Source organism: Girardinichthys multiradiatus, chromosome 5, assembly GCF_021462225.1.
Source record: "Girardinichthys multiradiatus isolate DD_20200921_A chromosome 5, DD_fGirMul_XY1, whole genome shotgun sequence".
Lineage (NCBI taxonomy): Eukaryota > Metazoa > Chordata > Actinopteri > Cyprinodontiformes > Goodeidae > Girardinichthys > Girardinichthys multiradiatus.
Window position 1 is genome coordinate 15,709,128 of NC_061798.1, and position 24,573 is coordinate 15,733,700.

The following is a 24,573-nucleotide window of genomic DNA, read 5'->3' on the forward strand; positions in this document are numbered from 1 at the left end:
AGCCTGAAGTTAATAATGGATAAGTGTTTTCCAAGCAACAAAAGATTACTCCAAGTCTATTATTTAATGATGCAATGAACAGAAACCTATCAGCAAAAATAATTTTACATCTTTTCTTCTTTGCTTTTTGGACCATTAAGCATACATTTAACCCCATGATTTAGGTGTGTGAAGTGTTTTAGGGGCTGTGTAATCCTATGAGATTCCCAAGAAATTACATATTATTTAGGCAAAGAGACGTACCACTCAAGCCACGGCTTTTAGGCCCATTGGGGCGTTGGTGTTTGGCTTTCCTGTTGACAAGCTAATCATGACTGTATTAAAACAAATATTACATTAGTTAAGAGTTGGAAAACAGAATTAATAATGTTGGGGTATGTATTATTGAGAGAATATGCGTCGCCCAATGGTAATCCCCCCACATTTGAATTCACATAAGGCCCCACATTTAATCAGCATCATACTCAGAAAGTACGCTGCTGCCCTCATGTGGTTCCACCTACAAATGGGTGACAGTTTATTTAACAGACTGTGTACAGTCAAACATTTCCCACATAGTGTTTTCTAATAGAATGTTTTAGGTTTTTTTTTTTATAAAAAAAAAAGCATATACATATTATCAGAGATACCAGGAAAAGGGTTGTGGACCTTGACAAGTCTGGTATACTCTCGAATACACCTTCCAGATGTCTGAAGGTGCCATGTTTATCTGTTCAAACATGCAGTTCCCATGTTGCAAGTATAAACAGCGGGGATCCAGCCAACAAATCATAGAGGAAGGGGATGGGTTCCATGTCCCACAGAGGTACGTGGTTTGCACCCCCAAAAAAGCAACAGACCTTGACAGATGCTGGCTGAAACAAGTTAGAGTGTGTCATTATCTACAGGAAAATGAGCACTGTACCGACATGGGGTGAAAAGCCACTCAGACAAGAAGAAGCCATTACTCTAAAAGGTACCATAAAAAAGATTACCAAGACTATTAAGATCAATAAAGCAAGTCAGAGAGATAGGGTAGAGCAAGGCCATTAACAGATTTAAAACTAATAAAAGAATTTTAAAATCAATTATGGGAGCCACAGGGAGCTAGTAAAGAGCAGCCAGCACAGGAGTGATGTGTTCTAGCCTGTGTGATCGAGTTAGAAGAAATGCAGCTGCATTTTAGACAAGCTGAAGGCGAGAGAAGGAAGCCTGTCTGACCCTGAAACAGTTAAATGTATAAGATGTAAGGTATTTTTGACTGAAAATGCTATTTAAGATCTTGTTTTATGAACATTTTCCATTTTTTTCTGCTCTATAAGTTTTAGAATTATGTGTTACAATTGACATCAGCTCTGACGATACCTCTTCACAGCAGACATTTGTATTATCCCTACATATCTAAGCATAAATTGGTATGCAAATGCAGTGAGGATGGTTTAAAGCTCAGTAAATATGAGGCATGAGAACATGCTGAAGAGAAAGGAGTCTTCTGGTTTTGCCATTAATTTCAAGACTGAATACCATTATTTAAATGTAAATTATGTGAACTTTGAAATTCAACAACAAAAAAAGTGAATGAACTCTAACATATTATCATGTCTAAGAAAAATAAATATAAAGGAAAGGTAAATGGAAGCTTTCAGTTAAGACTGGAGGAATGTGGATTTTCATAGAAATAAAAACCCCCAGGTGTAAGGAAAAAGATACATGTTTTTTAATTTTTGTATGAATAAAAATCTTGACGTGCATTTGAGTTCACTTCCCATAAAGTCATGTATTTTGCAGAAGCATAGTTGCTGGTGCGTTTAATGTATTTATTTGACTTTTACTTTTAAGGTTCAGTTACTTAAATGTTTTGAGATAATCAGTCTCTTTTTCTAGTAAAAAAAATGTGGTTTTTTTTACTTTTACCCAGTTTTAGGAGTACTTTGATATACTCTTAAAACTAGGTTTTAAGACTACATCTTTCACTACAGCCACCGGCTGCCAGTCTTTTGTGAAATGTCTCTTGCAGCTTTGCACATCTGTAAGTTTTGCATATTTCTCTTTGCAAAATTGTTCACGTTCAGTAAGCTGGATGATGAGAGTATGTAAACATTAATTTTCAGGATTTGTCACATTTGTCACATTCTCAATTTGAATTTGGGTCTGGACTTTGACTTGGTCATTTTAACATATAAATATTTTTTATAATAAACATCTAACGTTGTTTTTTTTCTCCCAGCGGTGTAGTATTTAACTCCATCCATCTTCCCATCAATTCTGAGCAGCATCCCTGTCCTTACTGAAGAGAAGCAGACCCATAGCATGCCACCACTGTGTTTCAATGTGGCGATTATGAGTCCAGGATGATGTGTAGTGTTAATTTTCCTTTTCTACGGAACATTTGTAACTAAACTGAGATTTTTATTTGTAAAAAAAAAAACAATTATAATCATGCAACCATTTCCTTTCACTGCATATCTATGTGCTACATTGTGTTGATCTATCACACATAATCCCATGTCATGATTATACAGTAAAGCTTTTAGTTGCAACATGAAAAGATGTGTAACACGTTTGAAGGAGTTGTGCAGTCAAGACCTTCCTAAAGGCTGTCAGCTGAGCCTAAGTCAGTGGAGAACAGCTCCCCCTAGTGCTGAGTTGTTGGCACACACACATTGTGCGCCAGCCTCGTCCCGTGGCTCAGCAGAGAGGGGGGTAGGGATCGAGAATGGCGGCCGTGCAGTGCACCAAATGCATGGCAGAAAGGAAAGGGTTTCGGCGGGAACTTGATTCTTGGCGACATAGATTGATACACTATGTTGGTATGAAATCGTACAATGCTTCGGTTTTTTAAAAACAACTCAATTGACTTGACAAAGTTTAGCCGATAACAGAGAATGCTTCTCCGACCTAAGCTGCCTTGCTAACTAGTAAGCTAGCTGGTCGCCGTCAGTATTGTAGGAGGTTAACTGTAGCGACTAGCTTCGTACGTGTTGCCTTCCTTTGTCCAAGCTTTGCCAGCTAGCTGTTAGCCGGTGTTTGCTTTTTTAGGCGTTTCTGTGTAACCTAAAAGGCTTCACACATACTTTCAGGCGTCGTATGATATCATTTGTATAATGTAGTTATGACGTTTACTGCATTTGTTTACTGGCACATTCATATAAATCGGCTATGCTAATGCGATGCTAGGTTTAGGTTTTAGCTAACATTCGGGGGGAGGGGTTTTGTTGATGCGCAGAGACAGCTAATGGTACACAGGAGTGATAAAACCTTTTAGCTGCCTCAAGTTAACGACTTTTATAAATGTAGCGCCACGTTGAACACTTTTTGTAATATTGCCCCAGAAACCCGGTTGTATCAAGATTATGCTAGCTTAGTCTGCATCAGCGTTGGATCAGGTTTATTCTCTGACAGGAAAAAATAGATCTAACCTAATGTCTATCACTGGTACGTTTGTTCACGAGTCTGTGCATTGTTAATATAAGGGTCTTAATAACCTTTGAAACTACCTAGTGTTACCCTGAAGTTCAGAACATGCCGTGTCAGCACAGTTATAGCTTTTCCCGTCGGCCTGCTATGGATTTACGTCAACGAATAACAGAGATTAGGAACGCTTCAAACTTTGTCATTATATGTTTATATATGTGACAGATTGTTGATTTTGTCTTGCAGGGCTTGAAAGTATTCTGGAGGGAATCTATGGCCCAATACTGCTGAGAGACCTTAATTTATTTGTGGGTGGGTTATTGATCCTGTACATTTCAAACGTTTTGACCGTTGCATTTTAATCATGCCAAACTGATGAGTGTGTCTGTCTCTATATACCTTGGATTACACAGATTCCTTTTGTCATTTGAAACTTGACTTAAAAATATATTACTATGCATAACTATTTTTGGGTGCCAGTTGTTGTTGTTTTTTTTGTGGGTGGGGGGTTCACTCAGGTTTTAAACATTCTCTGACTCAGTGATTAACTAGTTGACATGTCTACCGCCTGATCTGTTCACATGTTCGTGTATTCAAAGCACAGATGCAATCCTGACAATTAAACAGCATGAAAAGAGCAGGACCTCACGCCAAGTTTGAATGTCAACATCACTGCACTTATCACATTGGCATAATTTGGCTAAATGTAACTTTTATCACATGTTACGTCATGTAGGTCGTTGTCACTGGGGTATTATTTTGTATAAAGACTTTCAGTCAACATTTAGGCTGAATTCAATTTCCTATAGTTTTCCGTAGCCCTAACACTTCCCCTTCCCTATCCCTGAGCACTTTATTTCAGGTAGTGGTTAAAATATTCTACAGAGAAACAGAACCCTCCATCTTAAAACTGTTACATATTCAGTTTTTGCTGTTGTTCGCCAAAAAAAATACATGTAACAGGAAACCTGTATGTATCTTGACCCCCGGCAGATGTCAGCAGAGATTATTTTTAGATATTTATTAAGGAACATAAAAATATAATGCCAAATGTTCACTATTGAATAAAATGTATACTTTAATGTATTTAACTCTAATTAAAACTGACAATGTATTATCCATATACTAACATGTATACAGTTGTTCTGAAATAGCAGAATTTAATAAATTTGTTGATCCTCAAGCTTACTTGAAGTATACTCATGATGACTGTAATTATATTAATAATATGTCAAAATGTATCATGTACAAATGGATATATTTTAAACTAGGATAATGCATCAAAACACATACATGACACCACGTTTTTGTTTATTTTGGGATAATATATTTTCAATAGCAGTGCGACACAACTTTTTTTTCTCCCTTTTATGCTTATTGTGAAAAACAAAACAAAAACATTGGTGTGCACCATCTACAAATTTTAATCTTTGTGTTGACAGGACCATGTTTTAAATAAAGGAACGTCTTATCTGTGTTATATTTATATTTTATTAATGATGAGTAACAGCGATATCTTATTAAGTATATCAGCATTTCAAATTTGACGTCGGTGGTTATCGTGCCGATAAAAACTTTCAAGTGCAGCTCCTACCCCTTCGTTTCCACCCACAAAAATAAAAGACAAACTACCGCTTCTATAAGGCTGGGGACTAAGAATGAGGGGTTAAATGAGATTTAATATTATTCTTAATTGATATAACATGTATTGGGTATTTAGATTTTTTTTTTTTTTACACCTTTCTTAAATGCAGTGAGCTGGAATAAACAAGTGTAGAAAAAAATTATGTTTTGAAATCTGGTACTTTGTGGAACATTGACATTTTTGAGTTTAAGCCAACATGTTTCTGCTACAAAAACACATTGATGCTATAGATTGAAGTTAAATTAGTTCCATTTACCAATTAATTCAGGAAAAACAGTGACTTCTTAATCTGTGAAATAAGCAACATCCACCTTCGTCAGAGTTACTGTTGGACAAGAAATCATTTCCATGAGATGGAAACTGGAAATGGAAGTAATTTATCTAAGTGGTTGCAGGGATCAGGGTTTTGAGGTATCTAACTGGGGATCTACATCCGAACCGAGAGTAAAATACCTTATCTTGTTTGTTTCTGTCATCCCACACCAACCTGTTCTTTTGTCACTGAGTTGGTTTTATTTCATCTTTTTCAATAACAATAATTATAGCATTATTTCACCACATTAGCAACTAAACAGCCTGTATTTTTGAATTAGGACAGCAGTGAATTTTGAAAGCGGTTTAAGGGAAGCTTTACTAGGGGGCAGTAAGGGCTGCAAACGTGATGCAAAAAAATAGACCTGTCCTGTGTCATTCAAAGTGGGTAAAGCTGTATTTGAGGAAATTCTGACGAATGTTTTACAGACTGTGAACCTGATGAGGTGGATGACTGGTCAGCAGAAGGAAGCCTCTCACAGTGTTCGTTCTGTAACCTGCCACTAGACAAACTCAATGTAAGGATTGTTGATCCTTACGATTGTTAAATCCACGTTCTCTGCTCTAGACACGATACAGCATAAGATCTGAATGAAGAAACAATAAGATACCTGATTATATTTTCTCCATATAGGACCAAGTACCTGCAGCCGTGTCACCTCTGTCCTCCCCTTCTGATTACTCTCCTTGTCAAACCTCAACCATCTCTGAGAGCAGCCAATCAGCACACAAGTTCCTTCACGCGGTGTTTCACCAGAAAGGTCAGTCTACTATTGATTGTGCTTCTTGTATTTTTGCTTAAACATCTAGCTGTAGTATGAACAAAGAACGTCTACGGATCTTTTTTTGGGTGTATGCTAAATCTTACCAGTAAATTGTGAGGGGACAGTAAGGTTGGGGACTCTGAATTGGGCATAAATAATTGAGAATGGTGGCGAGTTGCATTTGTTCCCAGAAAAGCATTAACTTGTTTCTTCCAGTCGTCTTTTGTCTTTTGGCTGATTCTTTAGATGTATAATTTGAAATTGATACCTACATGTCTCATTCTTGTAAAACAATTGTTTTATAATTGTAAACTGTTCAGAATAACATCTATCAAAATGGAATTGCAAACATCAGAAATGATCTGAAAAGCCATTCGATTTCCAAATGTCACACAAAACATGCAAGAAATTATTTAAACATGTGGCCTAGATAAAGGCCAGTTAATAAAAATACATGTTGAAAACCCATACATACACATATAGATGAGTTCAGTAAGTACAAAGTGACACCTTTATTTTTGTCTCACAAATCAAAATTTGTATTCACGTTCTGCCTAATAAATTGGTGCGAGACAGCATTTAATCAATACAAGCAACAGTTCAGAAACTGTCCCTAAATACCTTTTATGTTTAACTTAAATTTTCCGAGTTCCTGGTCAGAAATGCCACAGGAATGTCTCCTGAAGTTGAAATTCTGACTTGGAAAGTCGAGGGTTTCCAGGCAGCCCTGAGTTTAATATCAAACATTGCTGCCACACACACAATTAGTCCTCATTTCTGAGGTTTTGTGTCTCGTTAAATCAGCAACACGCATGGTAATGTAAATCCTCTATTTGTGTCATTGTTCTTTTGTTTTTGATTGCATAAAATGGAAATAAATACATTATTGGCTGTTATTTATAAAAGTAGTTAGCACCAAAACAGTCAGCAAAGCCCCCTGGTTTGTTGACTTGCAATTGGATCGGGCTCGACTCAGCAGTGATGTCGCTCCCAGATCTGAGTTCTCACTTCCAAGACAAATCAAACACAGCTCTGAATCCCACCTTTTGGCGCTGGCTGAAAAGCTACAGCAACCCAGCCCCTCTCCTCCCAAGATCCACCTTGACATTTTTTTTTTTAATCTCTGTCCAGGGATGAGATGCTGGGTGTTTGTAACTGTTTGGCTCAGGCTCTTTTGTTGTGCCAAGGACCCCCAACATGCGAGTGGTGCTGTGTACAGGAGGGAGTTTATATAAATGGGTGTCTGTGTGTGAATCATGTTTTTTTTTTTTTTTTTTTCTCATCTACGATGTTATGTGAAATCACACTTGCATGATTTGTTTTATAGGTTTAAAATGCAGTTGACAGGTGCTGCTGTTCCAGCAGTCTTAATTGTTTAATGTTTGACATTTGGAGTGAAGTCAGCATAGCTATTTTATCTACAGATCTCTGGCCCCACCAAAAGTGAAAAATGATGTTACTTTGTGTCCCACAGCTTCTGCAAGTTGCTGTGAAAGTAGTAAATCTTTGCCTCTTTAAAACCACAGCGCCTATTAATGCTACACCTAGTCTTCATCAGAAACTCGGGAAAAGGTCAATTTTGAGTTAGTTTTATGCTGATGCCAAAGGTAACTCATAGATTGCGAATGAAGTTAATGGTCATGTACATTGGATCTACCAAGGGAGAGGCTGTGTGTTTATTTCTGGAGTGTACAGTATGTGTCCAGTAGACAACTTGAAGAGCAGTACTTTAACAAATAAGTGATTGGAGGTACTACATGTGCCTTTTTTATGAAAAAGGCACATGTAGATGGCGTATAAAATGAGAGAATCTTTTTAACTCTCATTGCATTTACATTACCTCTTCAAAAGTAGTGTTCTTTCTTTGTTGATTTTTCCAACAGTTGTTAATGGTTAATGAATAATAATGTACTGAGATATGCTGATAGACAAATTCCTGTGTTTTAATGACCTTAAAGCGACCTTTGTGGCACTTCTTTATCCCGTCATAAAAATAATCAAATTCTGATCTTGAAGTTAGTTCATTTTAACTGTGTTTCCATCTCACCTCTCTGCGTTTCAGATGCGACCCTGGATTGTGATCCCAAAATACCTTTGGTTGCTCAGGAGCTGATGAAGAAGATGATACATCAGTTTGCTGTGGAGTATGCGTCCAAGTGCCTGCTCCTTACCACGACAAATGGTGTCACAAGACCCTCATCTCCGTTGTCAGAAACATCAGATGCTCCTCTGGATCTCACAGTGAACCGAACATTTGAGGAGAGACAGAGTGAGTCTGAGACAGGTGTGAAAAACTGTTGAATCTCAAAAGTACTCGGAATAAAAAGGAACTTGATTACATTCGAATCTAAAGTTCTAAAAATACCTTTGTCTTTTAAAAGATGGCGTGTTAGATCTCTCAAACCGGAACTCTGCAAGCTCTGCAACATCATCCATTCACAACGCCTCAGGGTAAGAGTTTTGTTTTACTTGGATTTATTTGGTTTAAAATTTTGTGATTTCCAAATTAGATAAAGTTATGAGGAAGAAAAATGAACTTCATGTAAGTATTTTATTATATAATGCCTGGGAATAAAATATTACATGTGAGTATAAAACCAAATAGGTCCAGCTGATCTTTTTATTCTCAAGTCAAGAGCAGGACAAAGATAGGTGATTTAACCTAAATACTATTGGCTTACTTTCAGTTTTGCATCAGCTTCTTCTTGTAGATCATCCAATGGACATCTCTTCAGTCCGAATGATGCACTTCTATTGTTGTAGTGGGGTTTGTAATCATAAATTGTCTAAAAATCACGTATTCGCATCCCTTAAACCTTTTCATATTTGTGTTACGTTACAACCACAAGATTTAATGTATTTTAGTGTGAATTTATGTGATAGATCAACATGGAGTAGTGCATAATCTAAAGAGGAAGAATAAAGGATACATGGTTGTCAAAAATTTGAGCTAACGACTAGAACTGGTAACATGGTAATAAAAATGGTGTGGCGTGCATTTGTGTTTAGCCTCCTCAAATATCACACCCCTAAATGGGTTTCTGAAGTTACCTTCAGATGGTGCCTAATTAATAAATAGTACACCTGTGTTTAATCTAATCTCATTATAAATACAGCTGATCTGTGAAGTCCTAAGAGGTTAGTGAACATTAGTGAACAAACGGCATCATAAAGACTAAGAAACACTCGAAACAGGTCCGGGATAAAGCCGAAGCTTTAAGCTAGGTTATGACACATTTTTCCAAGCTTCGAAAACATCTCACATCCAATTTTGTTCAGCCTATCATTTGAAAACAGAGACATACCTGTCAAAACATGGCCGTCGACATAAACTGGCACACACCATCCATCAGAGAAGCAGGAAAAAGGCAACTTTGGTAGAGCCGCAGAGATTTGCTGCTCAGGTGGGGAAATCTGCTGACAAGATTAAATCATGAACTCCACAAATCTGGCTTGCATGGATCAGTGCCAGAAAAAGTATTTGTTGAAAAAAAAAGCTGCAAGATGTCCTGTTTGTAGTTTGCCATGAGTCATATAGGGGACACATCAAACATGTGGAAGGAGTTGCTCTCCTCTAATCAGTCCTGAAGAAAACCATTGCAGACCGCAAAAGAATTGAGACTGGGCCAGAGTTCTCTAAACATGCAGCCCGTGCTACAATGAAATGGTTTAGAACAAAGCTCGTTTACGTAGTAAAGTGGTCAATTCAAAGTCCAGAACTAAATCCAATTGAGATTTTTTGCCAAGACATGACAATTTATGTCAACAGACACTCACCATCACATCTGAATGAGCTTGAGCTATTTAGGTCTTCAGATGTAGAAAGTTGGTAGGACATACTCCAAAAAAATTGTAGCTGTAATTTCAGTGAAAGGTGGTTGTACAAAGTATCGACTGCCATATAGAAAAACCTGTCACAGTTTCATATTTTGTTTTAGCAAAGAAATCGAAAAACCTTTTGTTCTTAAATTATGTACTTGATGGTGTGTCACAATAAATTGCAATAAAATACGGTGAACTTTTGGGGTTGTAATCACACAAAAATGTGCAAACGTTTAAAGGGTATAACTACTTGTGCAATATACTTCATATCAATGTAAAAGCTTGATTGTATTTGATGCTTTTGTTCCCTGGGGTTGACTCTTTTATCTCTTGAGCGGTAACGTCACAGTAAAGGCTTCACCATTACCCAACTGCCCAGGATTGTACAATGAGACAATAAGGACATCATTGCAGTACTTCACTACGAATTTACTTTCTGTTTTTTACTGAACCATTTACAACCAACATGTAAAAGTCCCTGGATATCTCAAAGCTACAGGGGTCGTATGCCATTCACAGACTGTCCCACCTGGACGTGAAGAGGCTTTGCTACACACACAGAGTATGTGTGTGTGTGTGTGTGTGTGTGTGTGTGTGAGACTGACATGCAGCAGTGTGTGAAACAGACTGAGAACATACAGACATGAAACAGTCGCAGTGATGTTACCAACACAAGGCATAAAGGAGTGGACCCCTGAGTCTTCACCCCACCCTGTCCCCTAAGACAAACCCCTTCATCATCTCCATCCTGACCCTGCTGTTTGGTCCTCCCATCCCTAGGAGGCAGCACAAGCTGAACGAGTACATTGAGAGGACCTGGGAGCTGTCTGAAGGGTTGCTGTCCAAGGCTTTGAAGGATATCTGCTCAGGGAGGCTGCAGGAGCAACGGGCTGCCTTGCTCTATGGGATACCTCTACAAACCTTGCGACAAGGTTTGGACAGCAGGACTGACGGGAAGCTGGGTGTGCTGCATCAGTTAAAACAAGGTGGCAGGAACTGTAATGATGAGACAACCCCACACAATGCAATGTCCTCGACTTTGGGCGGTGAAGCCCGCCTCGTCCTGCAGAAGGTGGCAGCTTGGGCAGAACAAGCAGAAATTGGGGGAGGGGCAGAGGAGAATGCAGATTTTACTTTCCCTTCGTCTACTCTCGCTTTCTTTCAGCCAAGTGGCCAACAAAAGACCCTCCCTCACTATTTTTCCCAGCTCAGGAATCCTCTCCAGCGATCAACTAGTCCATCTCCCAGTTTGGGATCACCCACAACCCTACGGATTCCTCAGGTTCGTTCTGTGTCTGATCACAATAGGTCGGTATCAGCGGAGAACTGCAGCAGGGCTGAAAATCTCCATCAACGTACCTCACTAAAAGAGAGTACTGCCAGTTTGTCTTCGGCATCTGCCAGACCTTTATCTTTCCTCAAGCTCAGATCCTCTTTGTTGGCACAAGGCTGTTCCGACAGTGCCAGCCATTTACCTCATCGTCTGGGAACCCGCAGATCCTCACTGGATGAAACGGATGACGGTTGCCGGGATAAAGACAAACAACCCAGGAAGAAACGTGGAAGATATCGCCAGTACGACCATGAGCTGATGGAGGAAGCCATCACCATGGTGATGGCTGGCCGCATGAGTGTCTCCAAGGCTCAAGGAGTTTATGGAGTGCCGCACAGCACACTGGAATACAAAGTTAAAGAACGCACTGGAACTCTGAAGAACCCTCCCAAAAAGAAATCTACTACCTTTTGTTCATCTAGTTCTAACTTGTCTGGATCTGATACCAAGACCAGTTCCAGTAACTCAGGAAGTCTTGCCTCAGCTGCCGATGCGAAGAGTTTTTAGATCACAGAACGCCTCAAAGTCCTCAACACTTGAACAAAACTCTTACAAGATAGATGTTCTCTGGAGACTTGCAGAAATTCAACTCTTGCCTTGATGAACTACACGGACATTAATATTCAGGTCTTTTGTGTGTCTGTGATGTGATAGTCATACTCGAGGCTGTATTTTTCAGACATGGTCCTTGGCTGTTTTTAACCAGGCATTTAAAAACGTCAGTATTTTTCAGATAGCTTTGGTGCTTTGCGTATCTTCAGTGTACATGGGCTACTAAACATAAAGTCCTCGAAGCCACTGAAGTTACAGTATATGATCTTAGAGAATGTGAATTCATTTTTCTTTTCACAAATTTCAGTTCATTGAAAGCTGCTATGCCAACTTGATAACATGCTTCACATTTTCAGTTTAAGTCTTTTAAATTGGCTGCTGATCATTTTCACCTACAGCGCCATTTCAAACTTGCATGAAATGGACCTTTCTGCAGCGAGATTTTGTACCCAGTTAAAGAACTAATGGCTTAAAACAATTCACTTTAATCTGCTCAGTCTACTGTAAGGAATATATCTTATGTGACTCAAAATATTACTGCTTGGTTGCTAGCTTGATCCCAAGTTACCTTTACTTCGGTTGAATCAGGGGTCAGAATCTGTCAAATGTCATCAGTTGACCGGTGCTATTGGGGATCAGAACCAGAATAACCGAAAATAAATAATGGACCGTCTTCAGAGAATAATATCCATTAAGTTATACTAGAAGGTTAGGTATTCTTATGAATATTTATCTGCATAGCTGAAAATTATTTGAAATTGTTTAATGGTGTATGAGTTGCTGCACATTTTTGAGATTTCGTGTTTTTATTTATTTTGTTTTCTAAAATAAATCCCTTCTTTGGGGAAAACCAGGCCCTAATTGTTGCCGTAAACTCTGTTGAGGATCGGTTATGAAAAACACAGCTTTGATCCTCTTGGATCTCTGAAATAAAGTGTGACTCTCATTGTTTTCCTGCCTGTTAGATCATTAGGCTATTCAGGTTTATATCAGTTCTTGAAACTCCATAATAGTGGAGTATCGATGATTGTCATTTTAAGCTTTTTATCTCTCTAGGTTTTACCTGAGCTTCTCAAGTGACTTGGAGCCATTACAACTATTGTTAACATCGTCAAACACCCTTTTTTACCAGGGAGATTGTACAGTATGACCTGCTTAAAGAGTTTGTTTCATGTTGAAGAGATTAGCTTAAAGCCACCTTGCGTGCATAGTTCGTCTTTTGTTTTGTGCAGGCTGGTCTGAACATTTTATGGAGTGTTGAAATGCAACTGTGCTGCATGTTGTACAGTGTGCACTGAGAAGCTTGGGGACATGTTTGTTCTTTGTACATGTACTGCTTGTAAAGATGTTATTTTCTTGTTGAATATTTACCTAACTCTCCTAAAGTAGCTGTATTACTGCTAACCTCATACATGACGGCTGCTTAACTTTACTCGACTGTTCTCCTCACACACAGACGCGTAGCTTTGTTAAACACTCGTATAAACTTCAGATTCAAAGATGCAGAGAAGTGCATGATGAACCTAAAAGACAGATCTGTGTTTGTTGCATGTACAGGGCTCGTTGTTGATAGATATTTGTTGGTTATTGGAGACTACAGTAGTTAAAGGAGTTTTTTTTTTTTGTGGAAAGTTGTCTTTGTGACCATAACTATTTAATGCAAGGCTTACAAGCTGCTGCTTCGTTTTGTTTCTGACAATTTTAGATGCTGCGTCTACTCTCATTTCTGCCTCTCAGATGGGCCAATTTTCATTAATAGTGCTATTACCAAAGCAGCATTTCAGGGTTAGCCACAGGACGCTGCTGCGATTTATTTTGCTGCTATGCCAGCCCATCTGTTCCTTGTGCTCTTACACCATTTAAACCTCATCACATATACCTCTGAATTTTATGCATCCAGTTTTTGTTCTGAGAAGACCTGATCTGTTTGTGACAGAGCTCATATTTGTTTAGAAATGGTTATGAGCTGTTTGTTTCTCAGCAACACCTGAGTGTACAGTCATTTCCAAAACTTTAATTCCTGAAAATATAGAAAGCCATTTAATGGAAAAATAGGATATTTGCCATGTCCCTTAAATAATCCCCCACTCTCATTTTCTTTTGCTCTATGAAAGTAAAGTTTTGTCATTGTTTTTACAGCTTTATTTGCTTATTACTACCACCAATACTGTGGTAGTAATGAAAAACGCCCAGCATATCTCTGTTCTTGCAGGTACATTGTTCCTGTGTCACGGGCTACATAATAGTACACCAGGCATGCGCTGGTATTAGATATTCACAGTATGGTAACCTTGAGTGAAAATACAATGGGCTTATTCCAACAGAATATCCATATATCTAGCGATTAATCAGAAACATTTTCCTTAGCTTTAAGCCAGGTAAAATGAAGAAGAGCCTTCTTTACCAGACTTATGGAGGTGGAAGTCCATGTCAGATGGTTAGACAGCTTATCTCTGAGTAAATCTTATAGTTTCCTCTGTGCAGGTAGAGTGGGAGGGGTTCTTTTCCCCTTTCTCTGGTAGTAATGTTGCTATTTGTCATCCAGGTAGGCGAAAACACGCAGTGATTTTGTAGTGTTGAGGTCTTCTTGGAGTGAGTTTTTTTCACGTCATGTCACCACATTAGTTCATGTCTGTGTAAAATCCTTGTGTAAAACATGAAAGCTGCTAAAAATGTTACTTATTGCAAGGTTACAAATGATGGTTAATGAAGCATTTCCGGTGCTTTTAAAGCAGCAACGCATTTTTAACCTCAGTAAAGCATTTTCATTCAAAGTTTTAGACTTAACCTGAGGTCACGGTTGTTCAGATACAGAGCTGCAACCTCACACCACTGTCTAAGTTATTCCTAAGTTAACTTTTTTCCATAGCTTGTAGTTTTGACTGACAGCGAATATCTAGTTAAAAGCACGCTACACTGTGTTAAACCAACTGGTTGATTTCTATATTTTCAGAAAGCCTTTATTTAAAGTTTTCTTATTCATTTGCCGCACACACACAGGAACATGGGAGATGTAGTTAATTATTCCAGATTGAAGAGGAAAAATGGAAAGTTACATTTATTTATTTATTCAAGTGATATGTAAAGATTCCTTTAATTAGCCAACCAGAACCCAAATAACCCACTATTGTGTTTCTACTCATTGGTGAAGCTAATGCTTCTCGCTGCTGCTCTGTGGTGAAACTCATATGTATTTTACCAGATCTCCGGCAGTCAGGTGAAGGTTGTTGAAAGGTACCACGTGGGTCACCTACAGTGTCGGTTTTAAAGAAGCCTTTAGATTGAAGAAACGGGGCATGTGTGAAAAGGTCAAATTAGAACCAGGGCCAAATTTCCACAGACAAATAGGGACATAATAACATTTTATTGGAAAGGTTGTGTATCGACACCAGGGCTTGAAGGGCGAAGGGTGTTTTGGTTTGAACTGTTTGTAGATCATTAAAGCAACTTAACATTAATTTGATATTTATACATTAATCGTCTGTTGCACTATAATTTATTATATTTTCTTGTAAAACCCTGTTTTGTGGTGATATGCATAGTTATTTATTAATTGCGATGCAAAACTGTGAATTTTTTTAATTTTTTTTATTTGCTTGTTTTTAATTTATGACGGGGCACTTTGATCGAATGTGACGTGTAATGCTACAAGTGCATGTATGCTTTGAGCTGCTTATAATAATTTCAGTCCAGAGATGGCTGAATTTCCTGACTGTTCTGTTTCACTGCTTATGTTCCTATGAAGTAATTTAAGTAACATCTGAAGATTAACTTGATCGTTATAACTCAACACAAACACTAAAGAATGTAATTTTATATTTAGCCAAATTTATCCTTGACGAGGTCTTGACCCAGAAAGTACTTGAATATCAGGTGTGGACAAAAAAAATGTATTCTCTAACATGCTATTTAAGTTTTAATGTTGCTAAATATTTGATTTTACTGGAAAACATCTGTAACTGTTGGCTGTTTTGAACAATAGGCGATGGTTTTGAACTGTTACTTTATTGGCAGAAGTGTTAATACAAACATATTGTTGCCATACAACGTAAAAATGCCTTTGAGCGTTTCTACAATCGTTCCTCCTGCTTTCAGCAGAACGTCAGCAGCTGATCAATAAAACAGTTCTCCAAATTATTCACTAACTTCTACTGACTTTAATTATAAAAATGTTTGCAGCATTTATATTTTGACAAAGACAGCTGTTTTTATTGTTTTTAAGGAACTGCCTCTGTGGCGTGATAAAACAGCAGGATTAAATGGCACTTGCGGGGGGTGGGGGATCTGTCATAACTGTTTTTTATAATCTGTTTTTCTGTTGTACTTTGTTACCTGATCAACAGAATAATCAACTTTTTTCAGCCTGGTTTGTGCACAAAAGCGAAGAATTTATCTTTGGTTTCACACTCTTAAGGTGTCTAATGAAGAAGTCTAATACTGTTTAACGTAGAAAGAAAAATATTAATAGTTTCCCTTTATCAACCTCCTACACATTTGTTTTCCAAACGTGTTTGTACACAGTGTACATACCCTAAATTATATACAGGAGAATAAATGTTAAAAAGTTCAAATTGCCCCATTACAATTTTTATGATAATATACAAGCTTATTTTAAATTGGAAGTTGAGGCAGAAGCACTGATGCTGATCACAGCGTTTCCGTGGCTACCATAAGTTAGAGTTAGCTTAGAGAGTCAAAGTACAGTCTTGTAGAGCTTCTATCTTGCACCTTTTCGATGCATCCCTTCTCCAACGCACCAGAATCTAATGAATTTGATTCCCTTTGTGCTGCACACTACAAGTAATTTTCCCTGGTATAGCTTAAGCTCCCTATAAATGAAATGTGTAATTTAATAACTACATACTAATACTGCTATTATTTAGAACACTTTAAGAAAATTAAAAAAAAATATTACCTGAAAATCCAGTAAGGTTTTTATATAGCTTTGTCCTCTTGCAAAGGTTGTTTTGAAGCTGAATCTGTTTTTATCCTTTTATTCCACCAAATACCAAGAAGTTGCATGTACCCCGTTTATTATTATTGTAGGGTCAATTTTCCTTTCAAAAGGGGACATTATGTCCTAGGACGGTCCCATGATACCACCCTACACATAGCATTTATATATATATATATTCAGCTCAGTAACATCATAAGGACAGATTCAAATTCAGATACATTCCAATTCAATACTAATCATAACACAGGGAAGTCAAATTGACTGCCAAAGTGACGCATGTGCTGAAATTCTGTGTAAAAGTGTGTTTGTTGTCTTGTGTTTAAACAAACCTGATTGTGTTGGTATATCACTCTAAATTTAGGTTTTGCATTTCTATCTTTAGTTCCTGGCTGCCATCTGTTACAGAAGAAGGGCGAGTTGTGGGACAGCGAGGGACTAAGTTTCACCAGCGTTCTGCTTTGAATGCCGTTCTACGTTCTCTCTGCCGAGAACACCGGTCCTTACTCTACCAAATCCTTAAATTAGCTCATCAGGAAAAATTGCTTTCATTCCAGAATCACAAACCGATTGGTCAGACTGAGTCTCACCGCTGTCATTGTGTAAACCCACAAGTTGATATAGAACCCCATTCAGTCCCTTTAAAAGAATGTAAAGCCCATAACCACAAGTTATATTGGCCTTCAGGTGACTGTGATCATCAAAGTTATTGCAGTGCCCCATACCATCTGGGGGACTCTGAATCTAGCTGCAGCCTCCATCACCACCCTTACAAAGACTGTAACAGTGAAAGTCAGCAGGGCTCAGGCTATTGCTGTGGGCAGAGGTGCAGGGGGCAAATCTGCCCAGCTCTATGCTCTAAGAAGGTACACTGCAATTCCTGCCAGAGCCATGCAGCAGACTGTACAAACATACTGAGGTCAAATGCCTTGTCTCCACTGTTATCAGAGTCCTTACTGTGTACTTCCTCCTCTAGATTATGCTCATCTGTATGTCATAAGCAACACCAGTCCCTCTCCTGTTCCTGTTATCCAACCCATATCTGTCTGACCACCATCAGAACCAGAGCAGAAAGAGGTTTTGGAGATAGGGATAGCCCTTGTACTGTCCTGAATAGAGACCGGAGTCCTTCTCCTCCTCGTCTTTCTCCTATTCCCCAAGATATCAGTAAGAAAATGAATGAAAAGCCACCATCGCTTTCCTACCACACACAGGGGGAGGAAGCTGACCTGATAGTTAAAAACAGTCAGGGCAGTGCTTGCCACATTACAGCAAGTGTGGATGCAGCCACAGACACTGAGCCGCAGTGTAAGAGTGTAGGGCATAATCAGGCTGAACAGAACCCAGAGGGAAGTTCGCTGCAGGATGTTGTGAACCGCTTTACTCGTAAACTGGAGACCATCACATCACTTGACAAAGACCCCACTCTGGTCTCCACAGCTGTTTACGTTTCTGAGGAAGAATCCCAGTTTCCCTCAACTAGTCAGCCATTCCATGCTGATGCCCATTTGACTGAAATCATCACCACGGTGCTCCACACAGGCAGTGCTAGTGACTACAATCTTAGTGAGCTGTTCAACCGCCATCACAACAAAGAGCCGAAGTCACCTAACACCCGTTCCCGGCGGCGGCAGGAAATTCAGGTCGCTATTGCAACACCTGCTAACGATGCTTGCGCCAGGAGGAATACCTTAGCAATAAAAAGGAATTTTGCCATGCTTGATCCATCGTACAATCGGAGAAAGGGGACACAAGCAAAGAAAGTAAGACTGAAAAAAGAAAACATGCCTGTACCTACATCTGTCACTTCATCAGACCCAGATCTATTTAAAGAGGCTAGTAATAGAAAGTCAGAAGCAACAGTAGAACTTGTAAAGAATCATGGGATTAATGAGGGAACACAGTGCACAATATCTGCTGAAAGTGACAGGGACAAAGCTAAGGCAGAAATAAAGGCAATGATGGTAACAGATGAACTACAGACTGTAAAAGAAGAGAGAGCAGGGGGTCTATGTTTTGGCACAGGTGAGCTTCCCATTTCTAATATTAAACATGCTTCTGAGATGCAGAACACATGTGAAAAACAAGTCCTAAAGGACGACCATGTGCAAACACAGCCTGTATCAATGTCTCCCAGTTCTGTTACAAAGAGCCCCAGTCTCTGTACTGAAGGCTGTGGGTGGAGCCCTGAAGAAGCCACATCAGTTCAAAATTTTGATACAGACAGCTCACCAGATAAAGGTGCTCATAGTCCTGTGAATGAGGAGCAGAAATGTAAGTCACATCAGTCCAGGGGAGTGAGAAAGTCTGTGAGGAATATCGTCCCTCCACAGCGGTTATCTTCCTACATCACATGGCCGGCTCCTATTTTTCACGCCTTATCTGTAGAAACTGATGGCACCCAGGCTAAATTAGAAAATAAACCCCCTTTTTACCCACTAGAACATAAAGGGAACCTTACCTTTGAACCAAAACCAACGGAACCTTCGGAACTAATGTCTACACAGTCAAAAGGTAAATGCCAGGTCTTGCAGCAAACAGTGGCCATTGACAAAGACAGTTCTCAGATGAATGACTCTGAAAGAAAAATGGATATCAATGATGTTCCTTCATATGGGAGGCTCCGTTCATCTACAAGAAGGCTACAAGCCTTAAGGATGCTTCAAAACGCATTAAATGTTAGCAGCTCACCTACCCCCAAAGCTCAGTACGTCAGTCCAATAAAGCTCATGTTTGTATCCCCAGTAAAGGACCAGGAAGGAATCAAATATAGTCTTAAATCAGCAGGTTCTGGTTCTAGTCTTCAAACAGAGGAGGTGTTTGACCCATGTGTAGAGTCTTCATGGTCAGGTACACCTCAGAAGCACAAAAGCCAAAGCAAGGAGCATGCAGTATCACCGACTAAGACGAGTCCTTCACCAGCAAAAGCCGTTACTTCACGTACGTCCTCACCAGCCAAGTCGCCCAAGTGTCAAACTTTGCCTAGGTCTGCCACATCATCACCTAAAACCAGCACAAGAACATCAGGCGACGGTACTCCATCCAAACGTTTGTCTGAAAGTGAGAACCAGCGATCACCACGTGAGTTGGTGTCCCTCTGTGAAACCACTCCTCCAAAACGACGTCCAGGCCGACCAAGAAAGCTGGGACCACGGCTCGAGCAAAAAGTCAAGAGGCCCATTGGCCGACCACGAAAACAGAAGCACGCAGATGTTGTAACAGAGTCTCAGTCACTAAATGGAAAATGTTCTACAATTGAAGACGTCACGAAGAACCTTAAAATAACTGTCCTGTATGGCCGTTCGAGAAGAAACAAACGAGTGGTGTCTGAGGGTTTTGACCAGCTCCAAACCAATTTCAACAATGCTCGCCAAGCAGTGAATCTTAAAAGTGACTTGGGCTTTTCATTGGCCTGCTCTAGAAGGAGTTCAGGTATTATGAAATTATGCCGAGAAGAATTAAATTTTGTTAGTCCTGCTAACGAGCCCACACCTCATTCAATGAGCAGCATCAAAACTCAGAGGCAGAATGGAAATGCACCCTCAAGAAAACCCGGCAGACCTGCAAAAATTAAGATCTCTGGAATCTCAGTCACTGTTACAGCTGCATCACCTCGGCGACGCCAAATTCAAATAGTGAAAGAGACCCGGATATTACCTAAAACACAGCCTCCTAAGGAAGCGCTCCTACCAGAGTCTGCAAAAGAGCCTTGCATAGGCAGCAGTCAGTTACCAATTAAAAATAGTCAAGGTGAGGTGATAGAAACGAAGAATAGAAATAAATATGAACTGACAAATCAGACTACAGCATTACGACATTCAATAAGAGAGAGGAAACCCTCAATACACCTGCTGCATGCTGTTGCTACCTCTACCTTTAGGTATAACAAGTACAGTCATGCTCTGTTGTGCAATGAAAGGAGACAGGAGGAGCAACAAGTGAGTGCAGAAACTCAGCCACTGAAAAGACAGCCATGTAGAAGAGAGAGAGAAAACACCAGTCAAGATCTGAACAAAGTTGCTAAGATTTCATTAGATTCAATCTTCAGCCCAAGAAAGACTGTGCGCTGGTGGGCAGCATCAGCTGAGGAGAATGCAATGAACCAGGAGCTTGCCAGACGAATAAGAGTCATCTCTGAAACCTGGGTTGCGGATGCTCCTAATGAACAAGACAAAGAAGTGGTCCATGATTCAAATCTAGACACTAAGGGAAGCAGTCCAGTTACCAGAAAGTCTAAAAAGTCCTCTGTTGTCCGAGCACTGTTTGATTGTTCACCCAACGAACCAAGGTCCTGTAGCATTCAGCAGATCTGCTCCTGGTTTATGCAGACCACCGAGACACAGTCTCTTGCAATTGTCAAGAAAGCAAGCTCCCGTAATCCTTTTGAACTCATGCACTTCCCTCGTTCTGCCAATAAAAAAAGCGTTAGCCACAGTCCTCAGGCAGAGAGACTCCGCAAACACGTCAAAAAGTTTGCCAAGACCGTGCCAAAAAGTCCTCTGCAGCATCAGCAGGCTCAGCTACGTCTGAGAAAGAAGAAAAAGGCTCATCAGATACATCGACAGTTTGTTTCCAGCCTCCCAGTGGGTAAGCACAATCGAGGAGTCATGTGGTGGAGATTTAGCTTGTCTGCTCAGTTTCGGGCCACTTTGTTTAGAGTGAGGAGAAGGTTCCTTACTCTGAGAGAAAGGCAGAGGTGGCAAAAGTGGAAAGGTAAAAAGAAAAACAAGAGAATAACAGCTAGCTCAAACAAGGCTATGGCAAATCACAAAGCATTACACAGATCAGCAAAACACCAGCTATCTAACTCTCTTTGGAAAAGTTCCCCCACCTGTTCTGTCGATCAAACAATGAAGTATGTGGATGTCCACAAGGAACAGAAGCTCTCTTCAAAAGCATGGAGTCCTGAGAAGCTTAAGGAGTGCCGTGTGTTTCTGAGAAAGATCAACTCTCCAGACAACAAGTCAGCTGAGGAGGAGGGGGACTCGTGCACTGTGACACTGGATAATGGTTCACCTTCTACGGACCTCTTTGAAGGAAAGGAGACGGACCTGGAAGGAGTTACTAAAGCTGTGAGGAATGGAAGAAAAAGGAGCTTGAACAACAGTGCTTACTCAAGAAAACTGTCCGATTTGGCACCCCAATCACTGCCTAAAGGGAAGGAGAGGGGTAGGCACAAACAATCTGTGGTAACATTCCCTGAAATACCACAACCGCCACCAGCAAAAGTATTGAGACAATCGCGAATGAGGGGCCTGACTGGGCCGAGATGGTGCGACTTTGTGTTTGGTAACTATCTTTTTTCATTTGTTCAAAACTTGATAGTTACATTTGAGAGTGGTTAAAAAAAATGATCTTTTTTTCTTGCAGAAACCTAAATGAAGCAATGGGGGCTCCTGTTCCTGGGAACGAGGCTGCAGTTTTATCCTGGTGCCTTCGGACGTTGAGCTGACCACATGGACTTGACCGCCTCACTATGGTTCAGTCTTACACTCAGCCGTTATGTAGCAGTCTAACTTAAAAAAAGCTTGATGTTGCACTATTTTTATCCATTGACATTTATGTGCTTCTTTTCTCTAAACTTGTATATTAGAACAACTCATTGCTCTAAAGCATTTTAATTAATTTAGTATTTATAAAGTGAGCCTTGTTTATATCACATTGCAAGGAAAGACAGAGCTTGACTGCATCAACACGGCGTCGTCTTATTTCCCTCCATATGAAGGTTAACACCACTCTTTCAATTTGTAATTTTACTATTTAAAATCACTCCTGCTCTAAAACCTGTCCAATATATACTTTAATATTTAGCACAGCTCTTATTTTAGCACTCCCAAAATCCTAAATTTTATTGTTTTTTTCCTAAAGGTTAGATTAAAAAAAAGTTGAAAATTGTTTTCTTCTTATCCAAGCCCTTATTTTATTTTAACTTAGCAGACCACAAAATATGCTTTTATTGAAGGAATTGTTTTTGCACCATTTTAACCCAATTGACACTCTATTCATGTCCCTGTTTAGTGAACTAGTAATTGGTCTTCCCTGCTAAAACCAAACTATGTCTCTTTTTTTTTTTTCCATCTGTGTGCTTGTAGTGGCTACATGCTCTGCATCATGTCCCAATAAGCTGTTAACGGACATAAACTCTGTCATATCTTGCCATTTGTGGTTAGTCTTAATCTAGTTATCTGTATCTGCGTCTCTTTTTCACCTGCAGCATTTACTTAGTTGCTGCTAGATGTACTTCTTGCACTATTTCATGTGAGATTATTAATCCCACTACACAGGCTCCTCCTCCTCCCATGTTTTGCACATCCCGTGTTCCACGCCCATGTCCTACTGTAAACTTAGAAACTCTCTTTAGTGCAATACAAACCCAGATGATTTATCATTATTTAGAAATTATTTTATTGCTGACAGACGAATGGATGTACCCAAAAACCGATGGTCTGGGATGTTATTCACCTCGGTCCATTGACATGCAACAAGATTTTAACCCGTTAAGACACAAATATTCCTTCAGTTACTGATGTCCTTACATCAACTTGTAATGGGTTAAAACATACAATTGTATCTGCTTTACTTTCCTCCAAGAAGCAGGAAAATGACAAATAACTATTTTTTTCACCATAGCATTAAATCATATTATACGTCAAGCATTATTTACAGTATATGCACAGATGGGAGATGTTACTGCTTCTCTGGTGTTTATTATTTTTTTCCTTAAGACGCCTACCTCCAGTGGGACTCCACTAATCCTACTGCTGTTTAGCTTATTGGTCATAAATGAGGCCGGAGAATTGATCGCCCAACCCTAATCCGGGATCAGTTTGTTTTTCCTGCCGTCGGTGAGAGAGCACAGATCCAAATCGTGGCTTTAGGTCAAAACCTACCATGCAGTGAGTATTATGCCTGACTACCCATCTACATAGATTTGTCACTGGTTGCCATTTCATCATAAGGGAGGTTGTAAGGCTCAGTCTTGTGCTGAATAACCCTGGTGCTCTGTTGTGTATGTTTTTTTTTAAGTGTTTTTATACAGTGCATTACAGATGCATCGAAGAGGTGTCTGTAACTGGATGAATCAATAAAGAGTCTTTTCAAGTAAATTCTGAGTGTTATTTATTGTGAATATACACTTTACAAATGGGCAAAGGAGGTGTATATTTTTAACTATCCTTCATTTTAGAGTGAAGAAGTATTACGCAGTAAGCAGCACATTTATGTGCCTCGCATGAGGCCCAACTGTAGCCTAAAATCTGGTCATAGTTGGCCATTCTCATTAGTTTTATGGTAACAATTTCTGAACAGAATGGGTTGTAGACTATTGTTGCAGATTTGCCTCAAATCACCACACAGCCAAGGTGGCATCTATGGACAACTAGTGCCTGTTGATGCATTTCTGCATACCAGTGATCTTATTTGAAGCACTTTGGTGCCATCTAGTGGTCATAACTGTCTTTGTGCCTAATTTGCCTATTAAATATCTTTTTCTGGTACTATAATTTTAATTTAGAATATGCCTGACAGTAGTAACAAAATTTTTTTTAAATATATTTGTATATATGACAGTGACAATTATAATTGTAAATATTTTGTGTATTTCCTAAATTTCGGTCTTGATTCTACAGAAGCACACAAAATTGCTTTTTTAAAAAAACATAAAATGCATCTTTCATTGCAGTAGCACAATCTCACAATGAATATTTTTATTTTAAGAAAATCTTTAATTGGAACAATTTATTCAGTGGAGAAAAAAAAAACTGTTAAACAATTTTAAATAAAAGATTTTACATGCACG

General features: G+C 39.3%; 1 protein-coding gene across 4 annotated transcripts; it reads left to right on the plus strand.

The window, feature by feature from the left end:
- The first annotated feature begins 2,655 nt into the window (after window positions 1-2,655).
- Window positions 2,656-23,881, plus strand: lcorl (ligand dependent nuclear receptor corepressor-like). Of its 4 annotated transcripts, none has more exons than XM_047364242.1 (8): window positions 2,656-2,789; window positions 3,640-3,705; window positions 5,780-5,868; window positions 5,985-6,111; window positions 8,177-8,398; window positions 8,496-8,565; window positions 17,161-22,064; window positions 22,146-23,881. In XM_047364242.1, exons 1-8 carry the CDS (start codon window positions 2,696-2,698, stop codon window positions 22,151-22,153), a joined length of 5,580 nt encoding a protein of 1,859 aa, XP_047220198.1. In that variant the 5' UTR covers window positions 2,656-2,695; the 3' UTR covers window positions 22,154-23,881. The 4 variants fall into 4 exon arrangements, with proteins under 4 accessions (XP_047220198.1, XP_047220199.1, XP_047220200.1 ...); XM_047364243.1 differs by having other exon boundaries at window positions 8,177-8,383; XM_047364244.1 differs by lacking the exons at window positions 17,161-22,064; window positions 22,146-23,881 and adding an exon at window positions 10,717-15,958.
- Window positions 23,882-24,573: the final 692 nt, after the last annotated feature.

Coding starts and splice junctions, on each gene's coding strand:
- lcorl (XM_047364242.1), top strand. CDS start 2,696: ATGGCGGCCGTGCAGTGCACCAAATGCATGGCAGAAAGGAAAGGGTTT. Junction 5,869..5,984: donor TGCCACTAGACAAACTCAAT/GTAAGGATTGTT, acceptor TTCTCCATATAG/GACCAAGTACCTGCAGCCGT. Junction 6,112..8,176: donor CGCGGTGTTTCACCAGAAAG/GTCAGTCTACTA, acceptor TCTGCGTTTCAG/ATGCGACCCTGGATTGTGAT.